The sequence below is a fragment of the Python bivittatus genome, unplaced genomic scaffold, assembly GCF_059951505.1.
Source record: "Python bivittatus isolate LINGU-HERP-01145 unplaced genomic scaffold, Pbiv_v1 ctg000480_np1212, whole genome shotgun sequence".
NCBI classification, from domain to species: Eukaryota; Metazoa; Chordata; class Lepidosauria; order Squamata; family Pythonidae; genus Python; species Python bivittatus.
The window spans coordinates 79711222-79734648 of NW_028277075.1; the positions used below are offsets into that span (position 1 = coordinate 79711222).

Sequence of the window (23427 nt, forward strand, 5' to 3'; positions counted from 1 at the left end):
AGGTGTGCATGGGGTGACAGTGTCAACAACATTTTTCATCTCATTTTTAAATACTTGAGTTAGCTCTTCTTTCTACAGCCTACGCTCTTGGACGCTACAGTTTTAAGGAATTATTTTAGGTCTCCAACTTTATGCAACAGAAATATCTTATCTTGGAAATTTCTATCCACAACAGTGCATTTATTATTTGAAGCTAAAAGCAAATATTCTACTCCTGTTGTATATGCCTTTCCATAGTCACATAGGAGGCAAGGAACATAGGAGAACAAATAAAATAACCAGAATACAGGGTCAGCTTGGAGAAAATAAGGTGGAACAGGCAAAGATGAAGTTAAGGAAAACAAGTCCCTCTTTGGGACCATGCTACAATGCATGAAATGACTAGGTTAGAGAAACAAATACATAAATGAAATAAAAAAATATCGGAAATAACTTCACCTCTGCCATCTAGAACACTGTTTCTCAACCTCAGCAACTTTTAAATATTTTTAAAATATTTGCAGAATTCCCCATATCCATGATACCTTGACACACATTTAGCCATGTTCTTGCTAGCTGCATTTACATGTATTTAGCTAAAATATTTTTATATGGCTTCCTATTTTCACTCTTCAGTTACAATGAAACACAATAGTTACAACATAGCTATTTATAACATGCCACTTACTGTGTACTTAACAGAGTGATTACATTAATAGCTGTAATTTTTAGGGCAGGATAAGGGAATCTGAGAACTCTCACTTGTAGCTAAACTACAGTTTACAGCAGCCCCAGCCAACATGATGCTGGGAGTTACAACACTGAAACCTTGGCATGGTTACTAATTCTTCACCCTTGCTTTAGGCAGAGTTGGACAATCTGTGTCTTCAGGGATCCATGAATAAGCATTTTGTACAATTGAGTTTTGGTGATGTGACAGTTGAAAACTGATGAGAAACGTACAAAAATATGCCACTATGCATAAATAAGGATTTGATGGCATACAGTAGAAATTGAATAAATATATAAATGTATAATAAAAACCTAAATTTGGCTCAGTAGAGTTGCTAAAAGATACCCAACATCAGAAAAATGTGAGAAGTATAATAATATCAGCCTGATCCATATGTACTACATGGTCACCCCCACTTTGCATTCTTGGTCTTTGTACCCCACTTCCTTCTCTGTCAAGAGCAACTTGCAACCACCAAAAGTTTTTCCACCCCTGGTCTAAATCCCAAAATTTGCTATAATCTATATTATGGCTTCTGTACATAAATTGGTTTTTCCCCCCTCTTTTAAAATGGTAAAACCTACAATATTTATTTAATTCATGAACCTTGTAAAAATGAGGACAATAGAAATATTTCTGTTATCATTCATAAAGCCAAGTTCTCTGCAGTCCCAATGAGTGCCATCTTCAACATAAAATGTCCAACACACCTCATAATCAATATTCAAGTCATCAGAATCTCCCTTGGTCCGGAAATGTTGCATGTGCTTGTCCACTGTGAAATTCACTTGCTTATTGAATCGCTCAATGAGAACTGAGTGCCAATGCTGATCATCCAGGAGGCTGCCCAAGGTGACTGAGGTATGGCTGTTACCAAAACGAAGCTTGGCATCTCCTGCAGAGACAGTAAGAAGGTATACTTAAGATCTACAGGTTTTTGGTTTGTAATACCAAATCCTTAAATGAATGATGGGTAATGTGCATCTCCAGGCTTCTTCCCTGCTATTCTTGTAGAATTATTTCTTAGCTTAAAGAGTCCTTCATGTTTGACCTTTTTTCCATTGTAGGACATCCTTCCCTGTTCATTTCTCTTAATGCACAAATTTGGTGATGCCCAAGGACCTGGCTGTGAATCCCAACATCCAAAGCATAAGATATACATTAACATTGAATGTACTTCTACACAAGGAAAATTTCCCCCTTATTTAGTAGTCCTATCTCTAACTGGGTCTATGCTCCAGATAAAATACATCTAAGAAGTATTCTGCCAGTTCTATCTTGAATCTGCCACAGTATAACCTATGGCAAGAAATCTGAAACCTAGTCCAGCAGATTGATTTCTGAGTAGTGCTGAAATATTAAGGCATTTCATATCTCATAAGTATGTTAGGAAAACTGTTACACTGCCTGATCTAAAGAGCAGTTGAGTCTATAATGCTTAAATGCACCATCTGGATTAATAGAAAACTTGCAGGATATAAATATATCAGATGTATTATAACTGGGGGTAATGCAATCTAATTACTCCTGCTTTTTCAAACTATTACATACAGTGAGTTTTATTTTAATGTAAATGAGAATGTTGTTATCTAGGCAACTTCAAAGTGAATCATGCAAACAAAAATGATAACATTTGGGAAAATTATGTAGGAAATCTGAAAAATGAAACAAAATAAAATGAAACAAAAAAACAACAACCATAGTTACATCACATCCAATTTTCACTTTTAATAAAATGGAAGAAGGATAGAATATATAGTTCACTGGAGTTGTGCAAAATATTTTGAGGTTGAAACATTCTGATCTTGAAACATCCTGCCTTGAACTCGGAATGGAAACATTCCACACTGAAATGAACTGTTCTGACTTTATTGGAAATAGCCAAATCAGGCTTTTCTGACTTCAGTTTTTTAATTAGAGATGAGCCACTTTCCAGCCAAGGCAGAACAGTAAGCAAATATGGATGGGGTTTTTCCAGAGCCTACTTGATGCCCTCCCTTCAGCACTGTTGGGGGGAGGATTTCATGGGACTCCTTGTTTACAGGGTCTTTGACCCTGTGGATCCAGGGAGGCAGAAACTTCTGCTCATGACTTCCTATGGTGCCCTTTTTATGATGCCCCAAGACGTGCTCTGATCTCCCCAGTCATCTATAAATTTGAGGGCCGTACTGATAAATTCTATGTTTATTACTTCTTAAGGGATGCTAATGCTACATTCACATACCTGGTGGCCAAATACCTTCTTCAAATCATACAACTGCACAAAACTTTTAATTAGATAAGTTGTTTTATTGTCTTATTGTCCCGTCCCCCCCCCGATAGTGAATTGTTGTATTAAACAATTTCTTTTCTTTTCTTTTCCCCCTACTGCAAAGGCTGGTCAAAGACCTTAATAAAGATATTTGATTTGATTTGTCTATAGTCATGGTTGGGTGCAACTTTACAGCATTTTGAGTTTTTACAAGTCACTTACAATCAGCCCAACTGAAGCAGCATAGACGTTATTGTAAATAAATAATGAACATCTAAGAATAAATGAAAAATACAGAAAATAGATTTCATAGTGTACCATTCTATTTCCCATATCTGAATCCTGACATTGAATGGCATACAACAGTTGCCAGACATAATACCTTCTAAATGTGTTGAATGTGATTTACAACACCCTCAGCCAACAAAGTGAGGATTTCTATGACATGGCTATTTATGACTACTTTTAAACTGAAAGCAGGTGTTGCCTTACAGGATGAAGAGAGCTAGGAACACAAAAGGCCAAGTTTAAACCATGTAATGCTAAGCTATGGTTTAGCACATATCTCCTCTTGCCCAGTGTATGACAGAGTGAAGCAGACAGAGAAAGCACTTACAATAATTCAACATTTGCTACATAGAACAGAAGGTCAATTTTTTCTACCTTCTTTACTACAAAATCTCAACAAAGGGATGGGCAGCATCTTTTCTGTCAAGAGCAGTATTCTCTAGTTAGTGTTTCTCAACCTTGGCAGCTTTCAGGCTGGCTGGGGAATTCTGGGAGTTGAAGTCCACACATCTCAATGTTGCTGAGGTTGAGAAATACTGTTCTGGGTAAAGGGAGCTGAAACAAGCACAGGCTGAGGCCAGAGCTGAAGAAGATTGGAAACCCATATTCTTTCTCTGACACTTCCCTTTTTCCTTTCAGGCACACTTTGTTTTCTCTCATACCACTTCTGACACGCTTTTCTCTCTCGTTGAAGTAATAGCTACAGAGAAGAAGCAATATCTCTTAACAAAAAACCTGAACTAATATCTAACAAACAGCTTTTCAGATTAAGTTTAGGGTCATATGAAAATAGGTTGACAGGCATATTTTCCCACCCCTACCTAGAATATAAGAGCTTCTCAAACTTAACTGCTGAAAGTAAATGCAACTAATACTTATTTATGGGAAGACTTCAGGAATGATCTTATACCTCTCATCATCATCTCTTCAGACCTCTCTAGGAAAGCTTACTTCAAGAATAATGACTCACCATCTTTAACTTGGCCACTTCCAGTACACCAGGAAATGGCAATTTTAGCAGCAGCCATCTTTACTAAGTGATACAATCATTGTGGCTTTTCTTGTATTGAATGTGATGGCTTAATTCCCAGTGAAGGAAAGATTATACTCCAAAACCTCATTTCCTTGAGCCTTATTTCTCACTCAGTACAGAACATACCACACCTGAGAGCTGAACAGGACACAAAGCTGGTCAGGTTGCATTCTCTGACAAATTCAATAATACCACTGATTAATAGGCTTGTTTTTATGCATTATCTGAAATTTACTGTAATTCTGATGCCAGTTATGCTTTTGTGTGATAGTTCGTCAAATGATGTACTTGCACTGAAAAAAGTTACTATAGGAAGCAAAAATTGTTTGCTCCTTAGTTGCATGTTCTGCTTTTTATTCAGGAGCTCCAGGTGGCATATGCTCCATCCTCCTCCTCCTCCTGATACAGCATAGCAACAACCCTGTAAGACAGATTGGATTGAGAGAGAGAGTGACTGACCCAGGGTCTCCCAGTGAGTTCATATATTACATTCTGAACTGGAAGACTTCTGCTCCCAATCCATGGGAAATGATAAGACATGTGATACGATACTACTAAAAAGGCATCTAGGAAGACTCTTGGAACAAGAATGACTTCCTTTGAGCTGTTCTGCCAGGTTATCTAGAAGATAAAGGTGGTCCTTTCCTTAATTTTTATCATGTGGGAGTGCAGTTCTCTCTTTATTTTCTTAAGCTGCAGGGAGAGGCATGCTCTACAAATGGACTAAGTGATACATCAGTTAACCATACTGCCTTTGGACATCATCTGTTAGTCATACCACCTTTGGATATGGAAATACATGTCTTAGCATGAGACCAGCCCTATATATATTTGTCCCTTGCCATTCCTGGTTATTAAAGGCAACCAGGGACACACGTTTAATAAATCATCATCATCATCATCATCATCATCATCATCATCATCATCATCATCTGATTGGAAGGATAAAGAGAATGACCAATGCTTCTGTAGCACAGAGGAAGCAGGGGAGGGTGTCTGTCACCAACACCCATGCCCTCTTCCCTGTGATTTCTGGGAAAACAGAGAAATACTAGAAAATCCACAAAAAGAAGAAAAAAATCTAGAAAAAATCAAGCTCTAGCCACACTTCTGGCCCCACCTACTATTGGCTTTAGCTTTGTGCTCCCACATAGACTTTTCCCAAGGTTTTCATTAAAAACTTTCTCATCCCTGCTTTTGGGAAGAAATCCCACTGACTTTATTCTAGGCTTCTGCACCCAATGTTTAGCTGCACTGTTTAAAATTAATGGTGCCTGAAAGAACAGTTGCTCATGTTTCTCCTGGGTGTAGAGAGCCTGGAGCTGCAAACTTAGGCAATGCCACCTATGTTCTTGACAAAGGATGGTCCCAGCCTCTTTTAGAAAAGATTTTCCCATCCTCCCTTGTGTCTGGGGCTACTTAGGAGCAGTCCTTTGCCTCTTTTACATGTTCCTCTAATATTCTCGGGCATAATGCCTGCACAGAGGTTAATGTTATCACTGCTTCAAGTTCCATTTCTCTATGGATATTTTAAATGTAAATGCATTGATTTTCTTTAAGTATTTGTGATTTTTAAAAAAAACTTAAAGAAAGATTGGGTGAGAAAGAAACTGGTTAATGGATTTATATAACAACAAGGGAAAACTCTGGAAAACTGTCAGTTGCATTATAAACAAATATAATAAATTGGAGAGGGAAAAATGATATACGTAGTTAGTAACAAGTTCTCCCTTTAATGCTTTTAGTTTAGTCTCCTTGGATGAAAGGAGTTTAGTTTAGTCTCCTTGGATGAAAATAAAATCTAGTTAAATTTAGCACATATAAATTAAACAAAATTAGCTGGCATCTCATTTCAAAAATGGGCCATTGCCATACACTGCCTGCTGGTTGCTGAAATTATGTTGAATGATATTCTTAAGAAATAATTTATTTTGAGTCTATTCAGGCTGCAGACCTATAATCCTTGGAACAAGAATAAATCTCTCACTCCAAGGTCAGAGAAAGTGCTTCAGTATCAGAGCAGAGGATTAGATAAACCTTTTCACTGTTCCTCCTCATCCGCCTCTGAAAGTGGTTCTTAGTACTGAGAGTAGTTCTCAACACTGGGAATTAACATTAGGGTAAGGAAAAATCAAATATGACAGTGGGTTGGGAGCTGACATTGGCAGACAGGGGTTGGAGTTCCACCCAGAAGAAATTGCGTTTTATTCTGAATAAATTATAGAGCACTCCTTGCTCAAAATGAAGTGGAGAAACATTTGTGTTTCTCTGCCATGCTACATCATCAGGACATAGGAAATCTTCAAGGCTCTAACACTTGAATCTTTTGAGATGAAGGATTTGGCTGCTCTCCTGAAGAGCCAGGTGATCTAATTTGTATGTTCTGAATCTGTACCTGAATCAAAATGCTTTTATGATCCATTATCCACACTTTTCCAAACTTTATAATGCAGCTCTACAGCCAAAATGTGTGATCAGGCTAAATATATCTGGAAAGATATGCACAAAAATACAATTATATTAGGGGAAATTGGCAGCAAAAATGCTTCTGTTGTAACAAACGTGCCTATAAAAATGCACTTGAATTTTCACGTGATTTTCAAAAAGCTGGAAATGGGACAGAAAATTAAGAAATGACGCCAACTAAAGCTTAAATTATTCATCCAGCCTTACCCTTACATGGGGTAGGTATGCTTCAGCATAAAAAGGATGTCAGCAATTTTATTATACGCTGAAGAGTAATCAGTAGGTTATAGTGATGATTGTAGTAGAATGTAATAAGGATGGATAACTAAAAGATTCACATGCGAGTTAACCATGAACTGCCTAAGATCAAGAAGAAAGTCCATCAATAATTATCCCTTCATTATTCAAGTGTTAAAGGCTGCAGATTTGCTGCCCCACAGCTTGCATCTTTTATAAATAAACAGGTATTGGAAGGTTATCCCACTGATTTGCTCCATGGATATTCTGACAGTAAGGGCCAAATACTGGGAGATTTTAAAGACATTCATAACCCTTTGAAATGGTCATCCTTGGGCATGGCTGAACTTTCAAAATATTGACACAAATAAGTTGAGGGACTCAACTATTGAGAAGAGGGGTGAACTTTTCTTCCTCTTTTTTGCAATTTGAGCTGTAGATGCCATTATGAGCTTGGGGGCTGCAAGTACCATTAGTATTCCATTAGCTCTTCTCTACATCTGACCATCATCTTTTCTTTGCCAGAAGATTACTAGAGTGATGATTCACTGCAATATAATATAATTCTATGTGCATGGGGTGGGTGGAATAGCAGTCAAGCAACTGGTATTAAATTGGAATAAAAATGTAAGTAAAGATGGCAGCCAGGATGCAATGAAGAACCACAGTTTTCTACTTCTCTAGCCTTAAAATTCACACACTCTCCCAGATAATTGAAATGCCATGTCCTGCCTACATCATTATGTATTAACGGGATGGTGTCACTGAGACTTTTTAACATAACTATGGCCTATCAGGATTGGACACCTCCTGCTTTTATTGCCTATTAATTTGCAGATTTAGAAAGGGGGAATTGAAGCCCATGGCTAGTAGGCCATACACACAACTAGTGCTTTGCACTCAGTTATGAATCACCTAAGGTCCATTTAACAATACAGGCAGTGCAGTATTTTTTACATCCTATACAGAGTTTCGCTATGCCAGATATGTCTGCTGAAAAAGGATTGCCATAAAAGATGACACTCTTTTGTAAAAGAAAGATCTGACCAAAATTATTTTAAAAACAAACATTGTCACTATCAAGAGAGTACTAACTTTGTCTTTGCCATTACATAACCAGTAAGCTTAATGATTTTTTTTTCCCTTTGGCCACCCACAGCCTTCCTCCTATGTACCAGCTGTCTCATGTTAATTTTTGGAATCCCTTCATTCTCTCTGCTTAAATGGATATAAATATAATCTGTATGTAAGTATCATATCACTGTGCAATGGGGAAGGGGGGGGGGAGGGTGGTGTCCAGGCCCTTAACAGGAATGGATGAAAAATGTATTCCATCAGAGTTTTAATGCAAATTGCAGATAATCTACCCCCTGCATTATCAGTCTATCTATCCTTCCATCCTTCCATCTATCGAGAAGGGATATGCAGGCCAAAATGTATAGTTTTCAGAAATTTACATTATGGAGCAGAACAAAACTTCTAGTTGGTAAGTTCTAACTGTTCAATAGCAGCTTCTGATTACCTGATGCAGAATAAGAAAGTTCTGATCACACCAACCACCTGAGGTCCTTCATTTATTTGAAGGAAAGAGAATCACCATGTGATACTAAATTGTTTTTGGTCACCAGAGGCAACCTCTCCTCTATCTGATGCTGATCAGCAGTTGCTCAGAGGTTTCAAAAGGAGGAGTTAACAAGGCAAAATAAGTGAGATTGGGAAAAAACCTTACTTCTTTTCCTACTTGGAAAGCACTATATTTTTACTTCATGGGATTTCTTATTTCACTCTACTAACACATATGTATTTTAGGTTCTTTTTATTCTTTTCTTTCCTTGACTGCCAATCAGTAGCTGAATGCAACATATGTAGCTAATGCACCTTGTGCAAAACAAGGGTTTAGTTTTAAGTAATTACAAATCAGTTTTCTGCAGGGACTGAGATGATCCATCATGGAGAAGAACAGCAAAACCTGTAAAATGATACCTGAAACATAAAAAAGAGCTGGGTCACACCACAAAAAAGGCTTAAAAAAGGCTATGGGCAGGAAGATTCCCTAACCTGACAATGTCAATGTCCTCATCTGAATTTGTCAACCTGCTGCATTCCTGTCCTGTAGGGCTATGTGATATGGGTATGATTCATCTTGGCAGGACCTTCGTAGCCTTGAGTTGGTGACACATTCTGCTTTATCAAGGCACAAGGTCCAAGGCACTTCTGTTTGAAAGGGCACTTGGTACACCAGGAAGTACTTTTTCTAACACTTCCTTTACCTGGAAGAAGATTAGACACCGTGTCATCTATATGCAGAAGTCCATTTTATCTAGGAAAGTGAAGTACGACAGCTGCTGTTCTCCACTACATAGAAGCAGGCAACCACACTACTAAGGGTGACAGGAAGGCAGATTCTATCAATGGTGTCATGCTGAAAACTCTGTCCCTTTTCTGCTTTTGTTCCATTGTTCCATACATACCCAAAAGAGCAGAGCTTGTGGTTCAGTGTTGCTTTCATCATTCTGACAAAAGCAGAATCTACTGATTACTCCAGGTTTTTCATTGTCCAGAGCAGCAGACTCTTTCTCCCTACACAAAGAAGCAGTGAAGTTTGGAAAAAATGAAGGGTCTTTGGCAGGAGATTCTTTTGGAGAGAAGTTGCTTCTTGAGTTAATCTAATCCCTAGCAACAGATCTGGGGGGGGGGGGAATGGTCTGCAAGCTAGTAGAGTGTCCACTCCCTCTTCTTAATGATCCCCCTGCAGTCATTACTGTACCTAAAAGCCCCCAACTGCCAAATACCTCCTCATAATCTTCACTTCCTTCTTCAACTTCAAAACTGGTATAAGTCTAATATACCAAGGTCATCTGAGGCAGAGGAAATTAGATACTAGAATCTTGCCAGCCAAATGGGTTTTGTGCACAGCCTTTTTTAAAGAAAAATTGAAAAGCAAGGTCAGATTGCGGTGAAACGATCCAAATCCATGTAAACCACAAACATCATTAGTTTGCACAAACTGCATTAGTTGTATTAGTGAGAAGTCCATCTGCCCTGCTATTTTGGAGGTAGCCCTTAAGTATTATGACTTTAACTTCTCCATTTACCTGCAGCAAACTACCTTAAGGGTTTAGTATTAGCCACAGCATGAAAACTTATATTTGTTATTGCTGACTTCCAGCCCAATTAAAATAATAAAGAAGAATCTGCTACTATGCAAAGAATGGGGAGCCTGGAACTCGAAATACAGGTATAGTAATGTATATATGAATAGATACATATAGATAGGTAAAGATATAGATTACGGCTGTGCAATGCCCTGGAATCAGTTCAGAAGTGGTGTTTTGGAATGAGGATGAATGCCACATCTGTTTACAACTCAGTTAAGCAGCCACATCTGTTTCCAGGATCATGCAACTGAAGAAGACGCCTGTAGGATCCATACAATCCTGGAAAATGTTGCATCTGCTGTAATGAATCCCAGACAGGTGCCCAGATATTGTGTTTATGCTCCCATGCACTACTAAGTCTCTCTTCCAAATTGGATCCCAACCACAGCACAGCCCTAGTATAGATATAGAGATATTTCAAGTTATTATTCCTATGCTCAGGGCACAAGGTTTCCTTTGAACCATTTTGCCTAGAGATAAACCCCCTTCCTTCCCAGGTAAGATTTGTTTCTGTCTAAGGCAGTGTTGTCCAAACTTGGCCACTTTAAGATGAGTGGACTTCAACTCCCAGAATTCCCCAGCCAGCCATGGGGAATTCTGGGAGTTGAAGTCCACTCATCTTAAAGTGGCCAAGTTTGGACAACACTGGTCTAAGGAGTACCTTCAAAAACAAACCATAGGGTTTTTTACTACTTATTCTCTTGGGCCTCTGAAGCAGTACGTCACCCTATAGCTCCTGTATAGCTCACCCACAAAACTCTCCAAATGTGCAAACCTTAAGAGAGTACTGCTCCCAAGCCCCTTCTCCCCAACATAGTTTTGCAGACTGGAAGCAGCCTGAAGGAAATCTGAGACATTTTCAAGCACCATTCATTTATTTCCTTTTCTGAAAGAAGGTAATTCTGGTTCTTTCTCTCTCCTTCCATATCTGACTTCATGATTTTCTGCTGTTCTACAAGGGACTTCATGTCGTTAGATGTCTTGTCACTGAACTTATCCTTCACCCCACTTGCTAATTCCCTAACATCTTCCTGCTTCCTCCTTCTTATAGTGGCAACAGTAGTTTCCCCATTTTTACATCTATGACTTGAAACAAGTTTAATTGGGTTGATCTAACTTTTCCACAGTATCTGAGTTGCACATTTGAGCAATCTGGCTTATTGTGATAAAATGCAAATCCTTTGGTTCAAATTTTGCCCTGCGTTTAATAAGCAAAATTCACTGGTTGAGGCACTGCCTCCCTATACCACTGCTTGGCAATACTCACTCTCTCATACACGCACTCATGCACACACACACATACACGAGTTCCGCTGCCATTCTACTGCTTCAGAATGAAACAATTAAACTGTATTTGAAAAGAAATGAAATTAACAAAACCTAAATAAAATCACTATTTCCTGACAAACTGACAGCCTAACAAGCTAATTTTTATTTAATCAGCACATACCAAAGCAGACAAGGCATAAATGCACCCAAGGAGATTGCAAATAATACACATTTCTAAGTAAATTAACCCACATTATAGGCAAAGCACACTGCTGCTGGCTTGAAAAGCAAGGAGCAGGTAAGGAATCAACCATCTGTTTGTGGAGAAGGTACGGGTAAGCGGAGTTAAGTGCAATCAATCCATTTTTGTGAATTAATGTCATTCAGGCAGCATGGCTGGTAAAACACCCAGGGACGCAGTTCCTTGAAGCTAGAATTCTATACACACTTCTGCAAGTGCACATCACTGCAATGAAAAGAATTTTCTTTAGGACAGACACATATTGCACTGTCTGGTAAACAGGCAATTCAGCCAACTTTTCAGAATATTTAGTACCATGGATGTAATTACTCATATCAGTCTCAAAAGTAAATCAAACATACTCACTCTTGAGTAAATATATTTAGGATTGGATTGAATAGAAGGTGATCTAAGAATGAAAATGTGATCACACACCATGTTACTTGTGTTTTTCAGCCTATGCACATCTACTTGCGATAAAGCCCCATGGAGACAATAATACTTTAATTATTAATATTCAGGAAATTAAAGCATAGATTTCACTGGCTTCAGTAGTGATTGGGCAGCCCACGGACAGAACAGAATACAAGATTATATAATTTTATTTGGGTTTATGACTGTCTTTGGATTTGTGTGAGAGACAGAGAAAGGAAAAAAACAACAACAACAACAGTAAGTTCCAGATGCAGTACATCTCAGTCAAGCCACAGGGTCATGTCAGAAATAATTTTCTCGCTATAAATTTCCAACTTTGCAAGCCTTCTGCGTAGTTAACATGACATGCACACTATATTTGTTATAATAGCTGGTTCAGAACTAGATTTGTTTTCTCATACTCTATACAATGCTTAGTGACGTTTATTTGGCAGGGGCGGTGGGGGGGGGGGAGCAGGGAGGAAGGCCCTAGCAAAGATATTACATTTAAAGGTAGAAGTAGTACAATATGTACCGGTAGAACCAAGATTTTGTTTTCAGATTAACCTATGCAGATCCAGAGGTCTAATCAATTGGTACATTCCACATCATGACTAACTAAGGATGTGCAGATCATTAGAAATTCAATTATTCCATTGCCAATACTGACAGGGCAGCTTTAGGATCTAGCACCTTTTCAAGTTAAAAATCAAGTCATCTGTAAGGCAGGTTTTACTTATTTCTGTTTAACACATTTAGCTAAGGGTTCTCTTTTGCTTCAACCCCCAGCCCCAGCCCAAACTCTAAAATGCCTGATACACTAACAGGATCGCCAAATTGTCGGAGGAAGCCTTATTTCTTTTCCTCTTGCTAGCGCTTCCTGGAATGACTATGAAATTCAGAGTCATTTTAAGAAGGGAGGAGGAAGGGGAGGAGGCAGAAGGGATTTCCTTAAGCAGCTCAGGGTTGTGGTTAGAATGTCAGGGTTATTATTATTATTATTATTATTATTATTATTATTATTGTCATTATTTTCAAAACAAAGTTGTGATAGATTTCTTAATCACATTGTGCATTAAACAAAGGTATAGCCCATAAACCCAGCTGTGGAATTTGGGGAGAGGGAGATATTGAATACCAGCAATGTTTCATTTGCAGCTGGTATTTATTTTGCTTAGATTTTCATTCGGGTGGAAATCCAAAGTCTGCTCTAGAAATTGAGGGGTAAGTATTTTACATCTGTAGTACATATATCTTTTGATTGTACATAGATTTATACTCTACACATGTACTGGGTTGAAGCCATTATCTTTCAGATTTCTGGGTCAAACTGAACTTAACACATGCACACAGTATCTATCTATCTATCTATCTATCTATCTATCTATCTATCTATCTATCTATCTATCTATCTATCATCATAGCAGCATATTGCTATTTTTCCCCCAGAATTTCAGTTGACTACCTGACTTTGTTAACTGAAGACTAATAGCCTCTCCCCACTAATATCTAATCTCAGGACAAAACAGGTTCTGTAACATCTTTTCCTGCCATATTCCCATGGTACAGCCCCAATCTCTTAAATAGCCTTAACTTTTCTGATCTTAAAATCATATTTTCCTCGTTCTTCTACCACCTAAAGGGAAAAGCTAAATATAATGCCTGTATTTCTGCTGATTCACAGATGGGCAGACAGCACTTCAATTCAGTAGTGGGGAAAGGTCATAAAAGAACTAAGAGCAGGAAGAACTTTATACAAGATAAGTTGAAATGTTTGAACCTACCCAGGTTGATGTGCAAGGAAAGCTTCCCATTTTGCAGCTCCAGGGTAATGTAATCTCCATGCTGCCCTTCGCCATGAAACAGGACCCCATCTCCCTGCATGCTCTTGAACTTCAAGGAAACAACATCTTTGAAGGTACTCATCAGTTTTTGATTGAATCTGTAGAGGAGGGAGCTCCTCCCATCAAAATCTGCAATATCAGATTCTGTAAGGAAAGCAAGAAAGCATTAAAATGAAGAACCTCTCTCTCTCTCTCTCTCATGCATAGACACATAGACACATTCACATACACACACACAATCCCATAAACATCAAGACAGAACACAACCTTCATTGGTTTTGTGATTTTACTGAGCCTCAGTTTGGTTTCTAAGGGTTTAATGAAATGTTTTGTTTTGACTTTATCTGCTTCCCAGACTTTCCTTGGATAAACGGGTAGCCATAAATAAATCTCAGCAATTCAGAGTACATATTTGCAGATTTCTTTTAAAGAGTTACACAAAATCATGTCTTTATGTTTATTCTTTTGAGTAGGGTAAAGTAGTGTCTGTGCATCTTCCTTATATTACAATTCTCAGGAGAAAAGCAAAGAGGGGTGGATGCTTTTAGAGTAGAACTCATTTTGTGGAAGTGACAAATACTAAGGAAATATATTCCTGGGCATTCTTTCAAGCATTACTTTTCTTTTAAAGCAAGTGAACAAGTTTTGAGAGCTCAGGGCTGCCCTCAACTCTCGTAGGGCATGCTGTGGGTCACACTGCAAAACCAGCAGAAAGAAGTGGGTGGAGTCAAACTGAAATTACATTGGCTTCAGTTGGCTTTCAGGAGGACATAAAATGAATTAAATATAAATAACATTACTGTCCAGCTTAGTGGCAACCCTTAGCTGAAGATGGCTGATCTGAACACTAAACAAGGTCAGACCTGGTTAATTCTCAACAAGAAACTTCTGGGCTGAAAGGTAGATTGGAAATTTATAAAATCATCATCATCATCCCAGAAGAAGGCAGTGGCAAACCACTTATCTAATGTACAACGTATACCAGAGCTGAAGGCAAGGGCAAACTACCTTTATATTATTATGAGTAAAACAGCATGGAAGCAGTCATCAAAAATTGAGTTTGACTCAAGGGTTACTTTACCTTTAATATGATTACTCCCCATAAACTTAATTATTTCTCCCTTCTGTCACATGAAAAATGGCTACTACCTAGTAGAGTCTCCATGGGATACATCCAAGGCTTTGAATGCCATGAATGACCCTGCAACATCAGGATAGACACTTCTATGTTTAAAAAGAAATGGAAATAGCTACATAGAAAGATGATTTGGCTCACAGAAGCCACTTGGAGTCTGTATGGGTTGCAGCCTACGCAGCACCAGATTAAGATAAACCTCTCCTTAGAGGTTTCTGAACACCTGTGCTCAATCCTTTTAAAACACATTTGAACTAGAAGTTCAGGCATTCAGTAGCACTTGCTGGGTCCTTTCATAATATTGGTAATCCTGTGTTTTGTAACAATGGCAGGAAGTGTTATATACACAAAACATCTTTTAAAGGAGGGGAATTATAGTCACAGATTTTTCTGGGCACCGTTCTTGGAAAAATAACCCAGCAGACTGCATAAAGAAAAAAAAAAAATCCCCAAATGAGGAGACAGACTCTTCCTGCCTGTATCAGAAGTTGCTAGGCAGATTTCATTTTGGAAAAGTAGCCTGGAAGAAGCCCAGGAATCTTTGAGAGGACAAATATTCTGATTTGTGGTCGAGGGCACTGAGCTGATAACAGGACACAGTCCTGAGTAAAATGACACACAAAACACATTATATAGGAAAGATTTATTATTATTTTTAAATCAACAAGAACAAAATGCATATACCAATTAGACACCTACTGAAAGCCAGAAGCAGGATAGGAGCACTAACAATGTCCTTACGATTAGTAGTAGTTTATCACCTTGGCCTCCATGAAATTATCTAAACTCCTCCTTTGATGCCAACCAAAGGACATAAACAACATACAGCTCACAGTAGATAATGCCCTAATTTAACTCTGTATTGTATGAAGTACTACTTTCTGCATGTCCCATATATTTCAACAACTTCAAAGTATTAGTACTATGAAAGGAAAACAAAAACAAAAACTTATATCTTCTTGCTCCATATCATCTCTTATTGTCTGTTTTTCTAAACCAATGCATGTAGTATCATTCATATTACTAATTTTCCTCTTTGGGGAGTTACTCTAGTTCTTTGATCATTTTTGGCCGCCTTCTTCTACACTTATACCATAGATTTCACACGTGGTGACAAAGTTTCTTTTCAATTTCTTCTTTATGGATCGTTGGCATGAACTTTCACTACTTCATACCAGCAGCAGCCCAGATCAATGTTCTTATGATGATGTCCATCACAACACAATTTTCCATGGCTCAGACCCAATTCTATTTTTTTTTTAATAACTTCTCCAGCCTATTGCCCTCCAGATGTATCATTGTGAGGTTGAAGTGCAGAATGAGAAACATTACCTTTGGGATTTACTGTGCTTATAATATATTATGTAGCTGAACCTAGGGAGTATATGGACAGCTGAATTAGAAGTATAAGTGCTAGTAGAGGGGAAGAAGGCATTTGGGGATGTTGAGGGAAATCTCAAGGTATACCATCATGTTTCATTCTGGATAGGAATTTAGGTCCTTCTCAAAATGAACTTTCTTCCCTTTATCAACAAGCTGTAACAGCTAATGGCATTGGAACTTCAGGCTGAAAAGTGTACATGATATAATAGTATTATAGAAGGGAAGAATTTTTGATTCTTAGACTAAACATTCCACAGCTATGAAAATTATATTGTCTTTACTAATTTAGGGTGGGGGAGAGAGTTCATAACTCCTATCCAGAACTAAATATGATGTCATACTTTGCTTTTGCATACATGCAGAAGATTATGGGCTTTCCTTAAAGTCAAAATAATAATAAGAATTTGTATTATGGTCACGGGCATTAAAATAATAACAAATAAAAACAAAACAGGATAAAAATATATATTACAATTGTTGGTGGGTTCAAAATAAGATTTGTTTTTAAAGAACTTTTTGGAATATTTATTTTAAAAAGTTGCAAAATAAGGTTTTTAATAACTTTTTAAAATAAATATTCCAAAAAGTTCTTTTTAAAAAAACTTTATTTTGACTTTTAAGAAAAATATAGTATTCTATAAATAAGCACTCATATCAGTTAAATAAAGTCTTCCAACTATCGGTAGTCAAAATCAATTACCTCCAACAGAATCAGCTTGTTACCCAACCTTATACTTTACTTTCTGGTTGACTATCACTGCCCTATTCTGCTCCTTCCCTTGATATTATTACTAATGTTTCACTTTTGTGAATTTTAGCACTGTAAATTCAGTGCTAAGCTAAGACATTTTACTGCCAGAAGCAGAGTTTAAATGTACTTCTCTGTTACCAAAGTCAACACTTTTAAAAGCCTTCGGGACATTCAGACATTAATTCTTGCCCCCATCTGCACTCATGGTGCAGCCTAAAGGAGATTCCTTCACCCTTATGTGTAACACAGCCTGCTCTGCTTCTGAAAAAATCTCATTTATTTTTGGTTGTTTTGGTTGGTGTGCGTGTGTGTGTGTGCGCGCGCGTATGCATGTGCTGGGGAGAAGGTCTGTTATTCTTTGTGACAGTCTAGCCATGATATTAACCAACAGCATCCTTGTGCTTATTATGTTATAATAAACTGCCAGGAGCTTTTTCCCCGAACACTTCTTTTTGCATCCTACATTTCTCCACCCCATGCTTCATACCAGCAAAAGCAAAGTGATTAATTGGTAGGTAACTAATGCCAAGCAAGAGGTCCAGACAAGGTGGAAATAATTCTGCTGATCTGGCAGGGAATAATTTGTTCATTTTTGCATCCCACTCACAGGTACTAGTGGGGGTTGTCAATTCTATTTAGTCATCTCATTTAAGACCAAAAAAGTGTTTTAATGAACAGATTTAAGTTCAAATAAGGTTAATGCCAGCAATCTATCACACTGGGTAGCCTACTCAAAGGTAATAGACAATTGCAACTGAAACATATTTCAACAGAAAATTCTTAGATAGATAATTCCTGCTTAATAACAACTGTAGAAAAGAGCTGTTCCGGGGGGTGGGTGGAATCTCCATGTAGAATGTAGCATAAAAAATGTAAGTGTTCTCTGTTACTTGGCAACAACCTATTTTGTATGTTCTAGTCATTCTATATGCAAGACATTTGCCGAATAACATCAGAGAGTTGGCTGGGGGAAGCCATTATGCGACATCTACTCTGTCAAAGGTATGGGATTTGTGGATGAATGAAGTGCCCTTGTAAATCCAACATATCACTGCCAAAGCTGACAATCTAACATCTAAGAGTCATCAGTGGCAGTTTGCATGACAACAAATAACTGGCTTTTATTTAAGCATAATAGAGAGCCCTTATATGTCAAAAATCATACACTTTTCAGAATCTAAGAAAGAAAACAAAGCCTAGCAAGGTGAAATCTTGCACAAGTCCCAGCGTGGCTTCCCATTAAGAGGCGTGACAGCAGAAACATTCTGAAGGCAGAGAAGAAAAACAGGGGGAGTTCTTTGACTCATTTCAGAACTATGAAGAGGCAAGGCTATCTGAGCATTGTTACTTCCAGCCGCCTATAACTTCTTTTAAAATATGATAAACTTTTAGAATACAGGTGGGAATAAGGGAGGATTTGGAGGAGAGAGATGCAGACAGGACAAAGTATATTTCATTCTTTTGAATCAGAATTACGACTCTCGGCTGACATTGCAAATGAGAAGGGGTCCTGGGATCTGGGAGCTAAAAGCAGACCCCTGCCCTTAGGAAAACTGGCATTAAAGGTAACCTGGGAAAGCTGAAATGTGAGTACTTACAAAATTCATAAATGTGGATGGATTGACTTGTTCTACAACATATATAGCACAACCCTTTATACAGAGCAAGCCTATAGTATGACACAGAGGACATAAACCTATGGCAAAAGACTAATGCATATCTAGCAGCCTTATAGACACTTAAAACCTCCAATACATACATTGAAGTTGATGTAACTTATTTCTGAGCAGTACACATATGGCTCCTGTGCTTTTTGGTTAATCATAAAACGGGCATAAAATCCCTAATCCCTTCTTCAAGGTTCAGCTTAACCCAGCTCCAGGACCAGCTACACAAGTTCCTCATGTCCATCTTCATACCTTACAAGCTAGAAACTTGATTTTATAAAAGTAACCCAACATTTCAAGTTGCACAATGCTTTACTGAAAACTATCATGTTCACAGAACCCAAATAGCTCTGTTTAAGAACCTTCTCCAATATAGATTTTCTTTCACTTGTCCCCTGGAAAAAAAATGGGACCTTTGCATTGATGCTGTGGCAGAACTGCAGATGTTTATTGAGTATGTTTATTGATTATCTAGAATCCCTGATTTTTTTTTAAAAAAAATGTATGGATTTGCTACTTGATCCTAAACAGTGGAATCCCTCCTTGGAGATTTATATCATTCTGTCTGTCTCCTTTTTCTTCCAAACCTTCTTTCAAACCTACTTTGATCCTGTTCCAATTGCAACCATATTTAAGTATAAGTAGCCCTTGGTTTACAACCACTCATTCAGTGACTGTTTAGAGTTATGACAGGACTGAACACATGATCGTGATCTGGGTACTTGGCAACCAGCTTGCACTTATGATGGTTGCAGCGCCCCACAAGCAAAGTCAATGGGGAAGCCAGCAAGGAAGGTTGCAAGTTGCTAGTGTAAGTCCCCTCCACACGCACACCCTCCCCCAACCCCTCTGCACTCATGCTGCACCTCACTGGCTACCAACACACCCTTGGGCACCCTTCCCTGGCCACTCATGCACCCTCTCCCATCTGTCTCCACACCTTCACACACCCTCCCCAAGCCCCATCATGCTCACACTGCACTTCCCCCAATTTGCACTTTCTCCTCACACAGCCTCTCCCACCCAGCAGCAGCCACCCCAAGCCCTGTTGGGTTTGTGCTGCACCTCCCCACCACCTGTGCATCCTCACACAGCCTCCCCCACCCAGCAGCAGCCACCCCAAGCCATGCCACACCTCCTTGGCCGCTTATGCACCCCCTCACTCCCTCTCCCCCCAGCAGCAGCCACTTACATGCCTGCTGCCCTGCTTGTGGGCTGCCTAGCACTTGCAACTTCCTGCTGGCTTCCCCACTGACTTTGATTGTTGGAAGCCAGCAGGAAGTTATGAGGAGGTGCTCACTTAACAACCCATGATCCTCACTCAGTGATGGCAATGGGGACTGCACGGATTGCCATCACTAAGCAATCCTGTCACGTGACAACACACTTTATGACCTTATCACTTAGTGACTGAAATTCCAGTCACAATTGCTGTCGTAATTCAAGGACTACCTGCATTCATTATTGTATTTACTCACTTTCATTTTTCCTTCTCTTGGGCTCTTCTCTCTTTTGGTTATTGACGAATGCAAGCGTCTTCTTTTTTGTTTATGAAAACCTAGAAGTCATCATGTGTACTACTGCTGTAATAATGTTGCATCTTCTTGCTAACCAGGAATATAATGCTAGGACAACATGTTCCATCAATATTTGGCAGATTTTATTTATTTTTCATGCTGTTTTTGGATCCTCCCAAGAGCTCTTACAGCAGATTACAACTGTGAAAACTTCAATGCACTTAAAATAGAAAGACAAAAAAACCCAAGCTGTTAAGCCATTGGCAATATTGAAATACACTAAAAACCTGGAAGAAGAAAAAAGACAGTTGCAATGCCTATCCTACAGAACAACAGAGCCACAAAAAATCAACAGAAGTTCATGTCCTGCATCCCTAATGATCACTCCTGTCTTGGGCACAATACGTAGGTCTTCCTAGGATGATACACCTGATATGCAGGTAACTTATATAAATCTGCCCAACAGTTGTATTATTCTACACACACACACACAAGTTCATACATAATTAGTTAATCTGAACTGATTTTATACTCTAACTAGCATTCACAGCAGGTATAATTTAAAAATGGAAACAGAACATAAAAAGCTTGAAATACAATTAGAATTAATGAGAAACTAAACACTAAAATTGTCAGCGGTTAACAGCCTGAGAGGTGTCCTAAGCACTGTGAGAGCAGTAGAACTTTAAAAGGCACCACCATCAACTGAAACTATGCCTGGAAAAAAGTGGCAATCACTATAGATCTTTTAAGTCCAGGTATCCTATGATCCTGGTATCTTTCACTGATTAGTCACCTGGCTGCCACATTTTAAGCTCACTACCACCTTTGGAGATTTTTCAGGGGTAGCTTCACATAAGGCACATTGTAATAGTGTAGATGAGATGTAAGCAAGAAGTGGATTGCCGTCATCAAATCTGACCAGGAAGAGACAGTTACTGCACTACATACAATTTTGCAAGTGTTCTTAATCCCCATTGCCGCTTGAGAATCCAGTGTCTGTTGCAGATCAAGACACGCTCCCAGATTGTGAACCTGCTCTTTCATAGGAAGTGCAACAAGATAAACTTTATGAGTCTATTCTTCTATTTCCCAACAGCACCTCCGTCTTGTCTGGATTTAATTTCACCTTGTTTCTCTTATCTAGCCCATGTTCAAATCTGGACAACATTCAGGGGTATTGATTGCTTCCTTGGATTTAGATGGCAAGGAACAATATCTACATACTGCTGATACCCTGTTCCAAAACACTGAATGACTTCCCTCAGGTTGCATGATGATATTGATTATTATGGGGGATAAGATGAAATTCTGTGGGAATAGTAGTCCTCCAGCATTAACTCTACACACTGCATGACACAAAGGACCGAAAACACGGTGAAACAATGTCCCTAAGGAAAAATCTCACTTGATGGTCCAGAAGAATTCCACAGATGAAGGTACTGAATGCTGCCAAGAGGTTCAGGGGAATTAGCAGGAACATACCGTCTCTATACAGTTTTGGTGCTGGTCATTCAGCAAGGTTAATAAAACCATTTTAGTACTGTATAATAGCCAAAAGCCTAACTGAAATTATCTAGAAAATCATTAGTATTTAGATGCAGCTGAAGATATAAAAACCCCAGTGTGCCACCTTTCCCAGAAATGAACTTTTGAGACTTGCTTATGATTATATAGATTCCTGGATCCAAGCAAGATTTTTTTTCTAATCAAGGTCTTACTACTGCCTCTTTTAGGCAGACAGGTACATATCCCTCCACAAGGAGTCATTGATCACCTCCGTTAACCATACGTTCCACTTAATTAGCCAGGAGGATCCTTGGGACCTACAAAGAATCCAGACTAGCAGGACAAGCACTTTCTAAGTTTACATGCTTACAATCTGCCCATTCTAAAAACCAAGCTGAAATGGCTCCAATCGACATTGCCAACAATGAACAGTTGTACCACCAACCATACCAATTTAGCATTTCTGTCATTGTCACTACTATTTCCATCAATTGTATTAATAGCATGCAGCATTTCTGAATATTCCTTGATATGTTGAGGGTCTTGTTTATAACTAATTAGCAGTTCAGTTCCCTAAATGAAAGTTCCTTATTTTCACACCATCTATTTGATGGTTCATTGATAAAAGGTAAAAGAAGACTGCTTATGTGCTATCATTTTATTCCATTCTTCAGGATAGCTAGCAGCACAAGCACAAGAAAAATTGTAAGGTTCAAGCATGATACATACTAAAAATACAAGAATCAAAAAGCTATACATCACCCATATTCAAAATGTTTTAAAAGGATAACAACAGCAACAACAACAACATAGCCCCAGTGAGGCACTACCTTGACGTGGTTGTGGGGCTTGTGTGCTGCAAGGAGGATGAGAGCTATGCCAGAGGTTCAACCATACTGGACAGGTCTCATCAGAGGAGCCAGACGAAGAGTGTCTCTACCATAAACAATACGGTGAGACATAATTTACAGAAACCCATACTGGGTTGGTTGTTGACTGGGTCAACAAGGACTGTGCTAAGTGTCCTAGTTCCTGGACATTTGGTGACAAGTGAGCTACAGGACTCAGGAATTTTGGCTGAACAATCAGGGCCAGCAGCTGCAGAACTACTGGAAGGAAAGTTATTTACTTGTCGCAAATATATGAAGACTGAAAACAAAGAAATAATGATCTGCTATTACAAATCAAGTCCAACGAGAAGAGAATACCTGAAAAGAATGCACCAATTCTGGAAAGAACAACATCCAGAATCAGAAATAACAGAACACAGGCTGGCAGACCAACATTACGAAATAAACTATTCACAGAAGTAGAGTTGGAAAAACTGCAAAGGTCTACCCAGGGCAATCGAAGCCTTGCCAGAAGTAGCTCAGACTGTACAGGCAAACCAGGGGGAGTTGGCAGTAGAGGAAGCCAGCATAGCTATTGAATTGTTTTCATTCCCAAACCAGGCACCCTCTCCTCAGAAAGAACAAAGCCCTCTAACTAAAAAAAAAAAAAAAACCAAGAGGGATTGAAACAAAAAATAAGTGAACATTTAGAACAGTACAAC

The 23427-nt window shown here is 38.7% G+C and overlaps 1 protein-coding gene across 1 annotated transcript in view; it reads right to left on the reverse strand.

The window, feature by feature from the left end:
- Window positions 1-23427, reverse strand: part of CNTNAP5 (contactin associated protein family member 5) — a 406384-nt gene that overhangs the window by 225171 nt on the left and 157786 nt on the right. Inside the window, exons 5-6 of the mRNA XM_088146406.1 lie at window positions 13854-14057; window positions 1423-1607 (exon numbers count right to left, since the gene is read on the reverse strand). Of these exons, the coding sequence (XP_088002532.1) occupies window positions 1423-1607; window positions 13854-14057 (389 nt within the window). The remainder of the gene's footprint in view (window positions 1-1422; window positions 1608-13853; window positions 14058-23427) is intronic.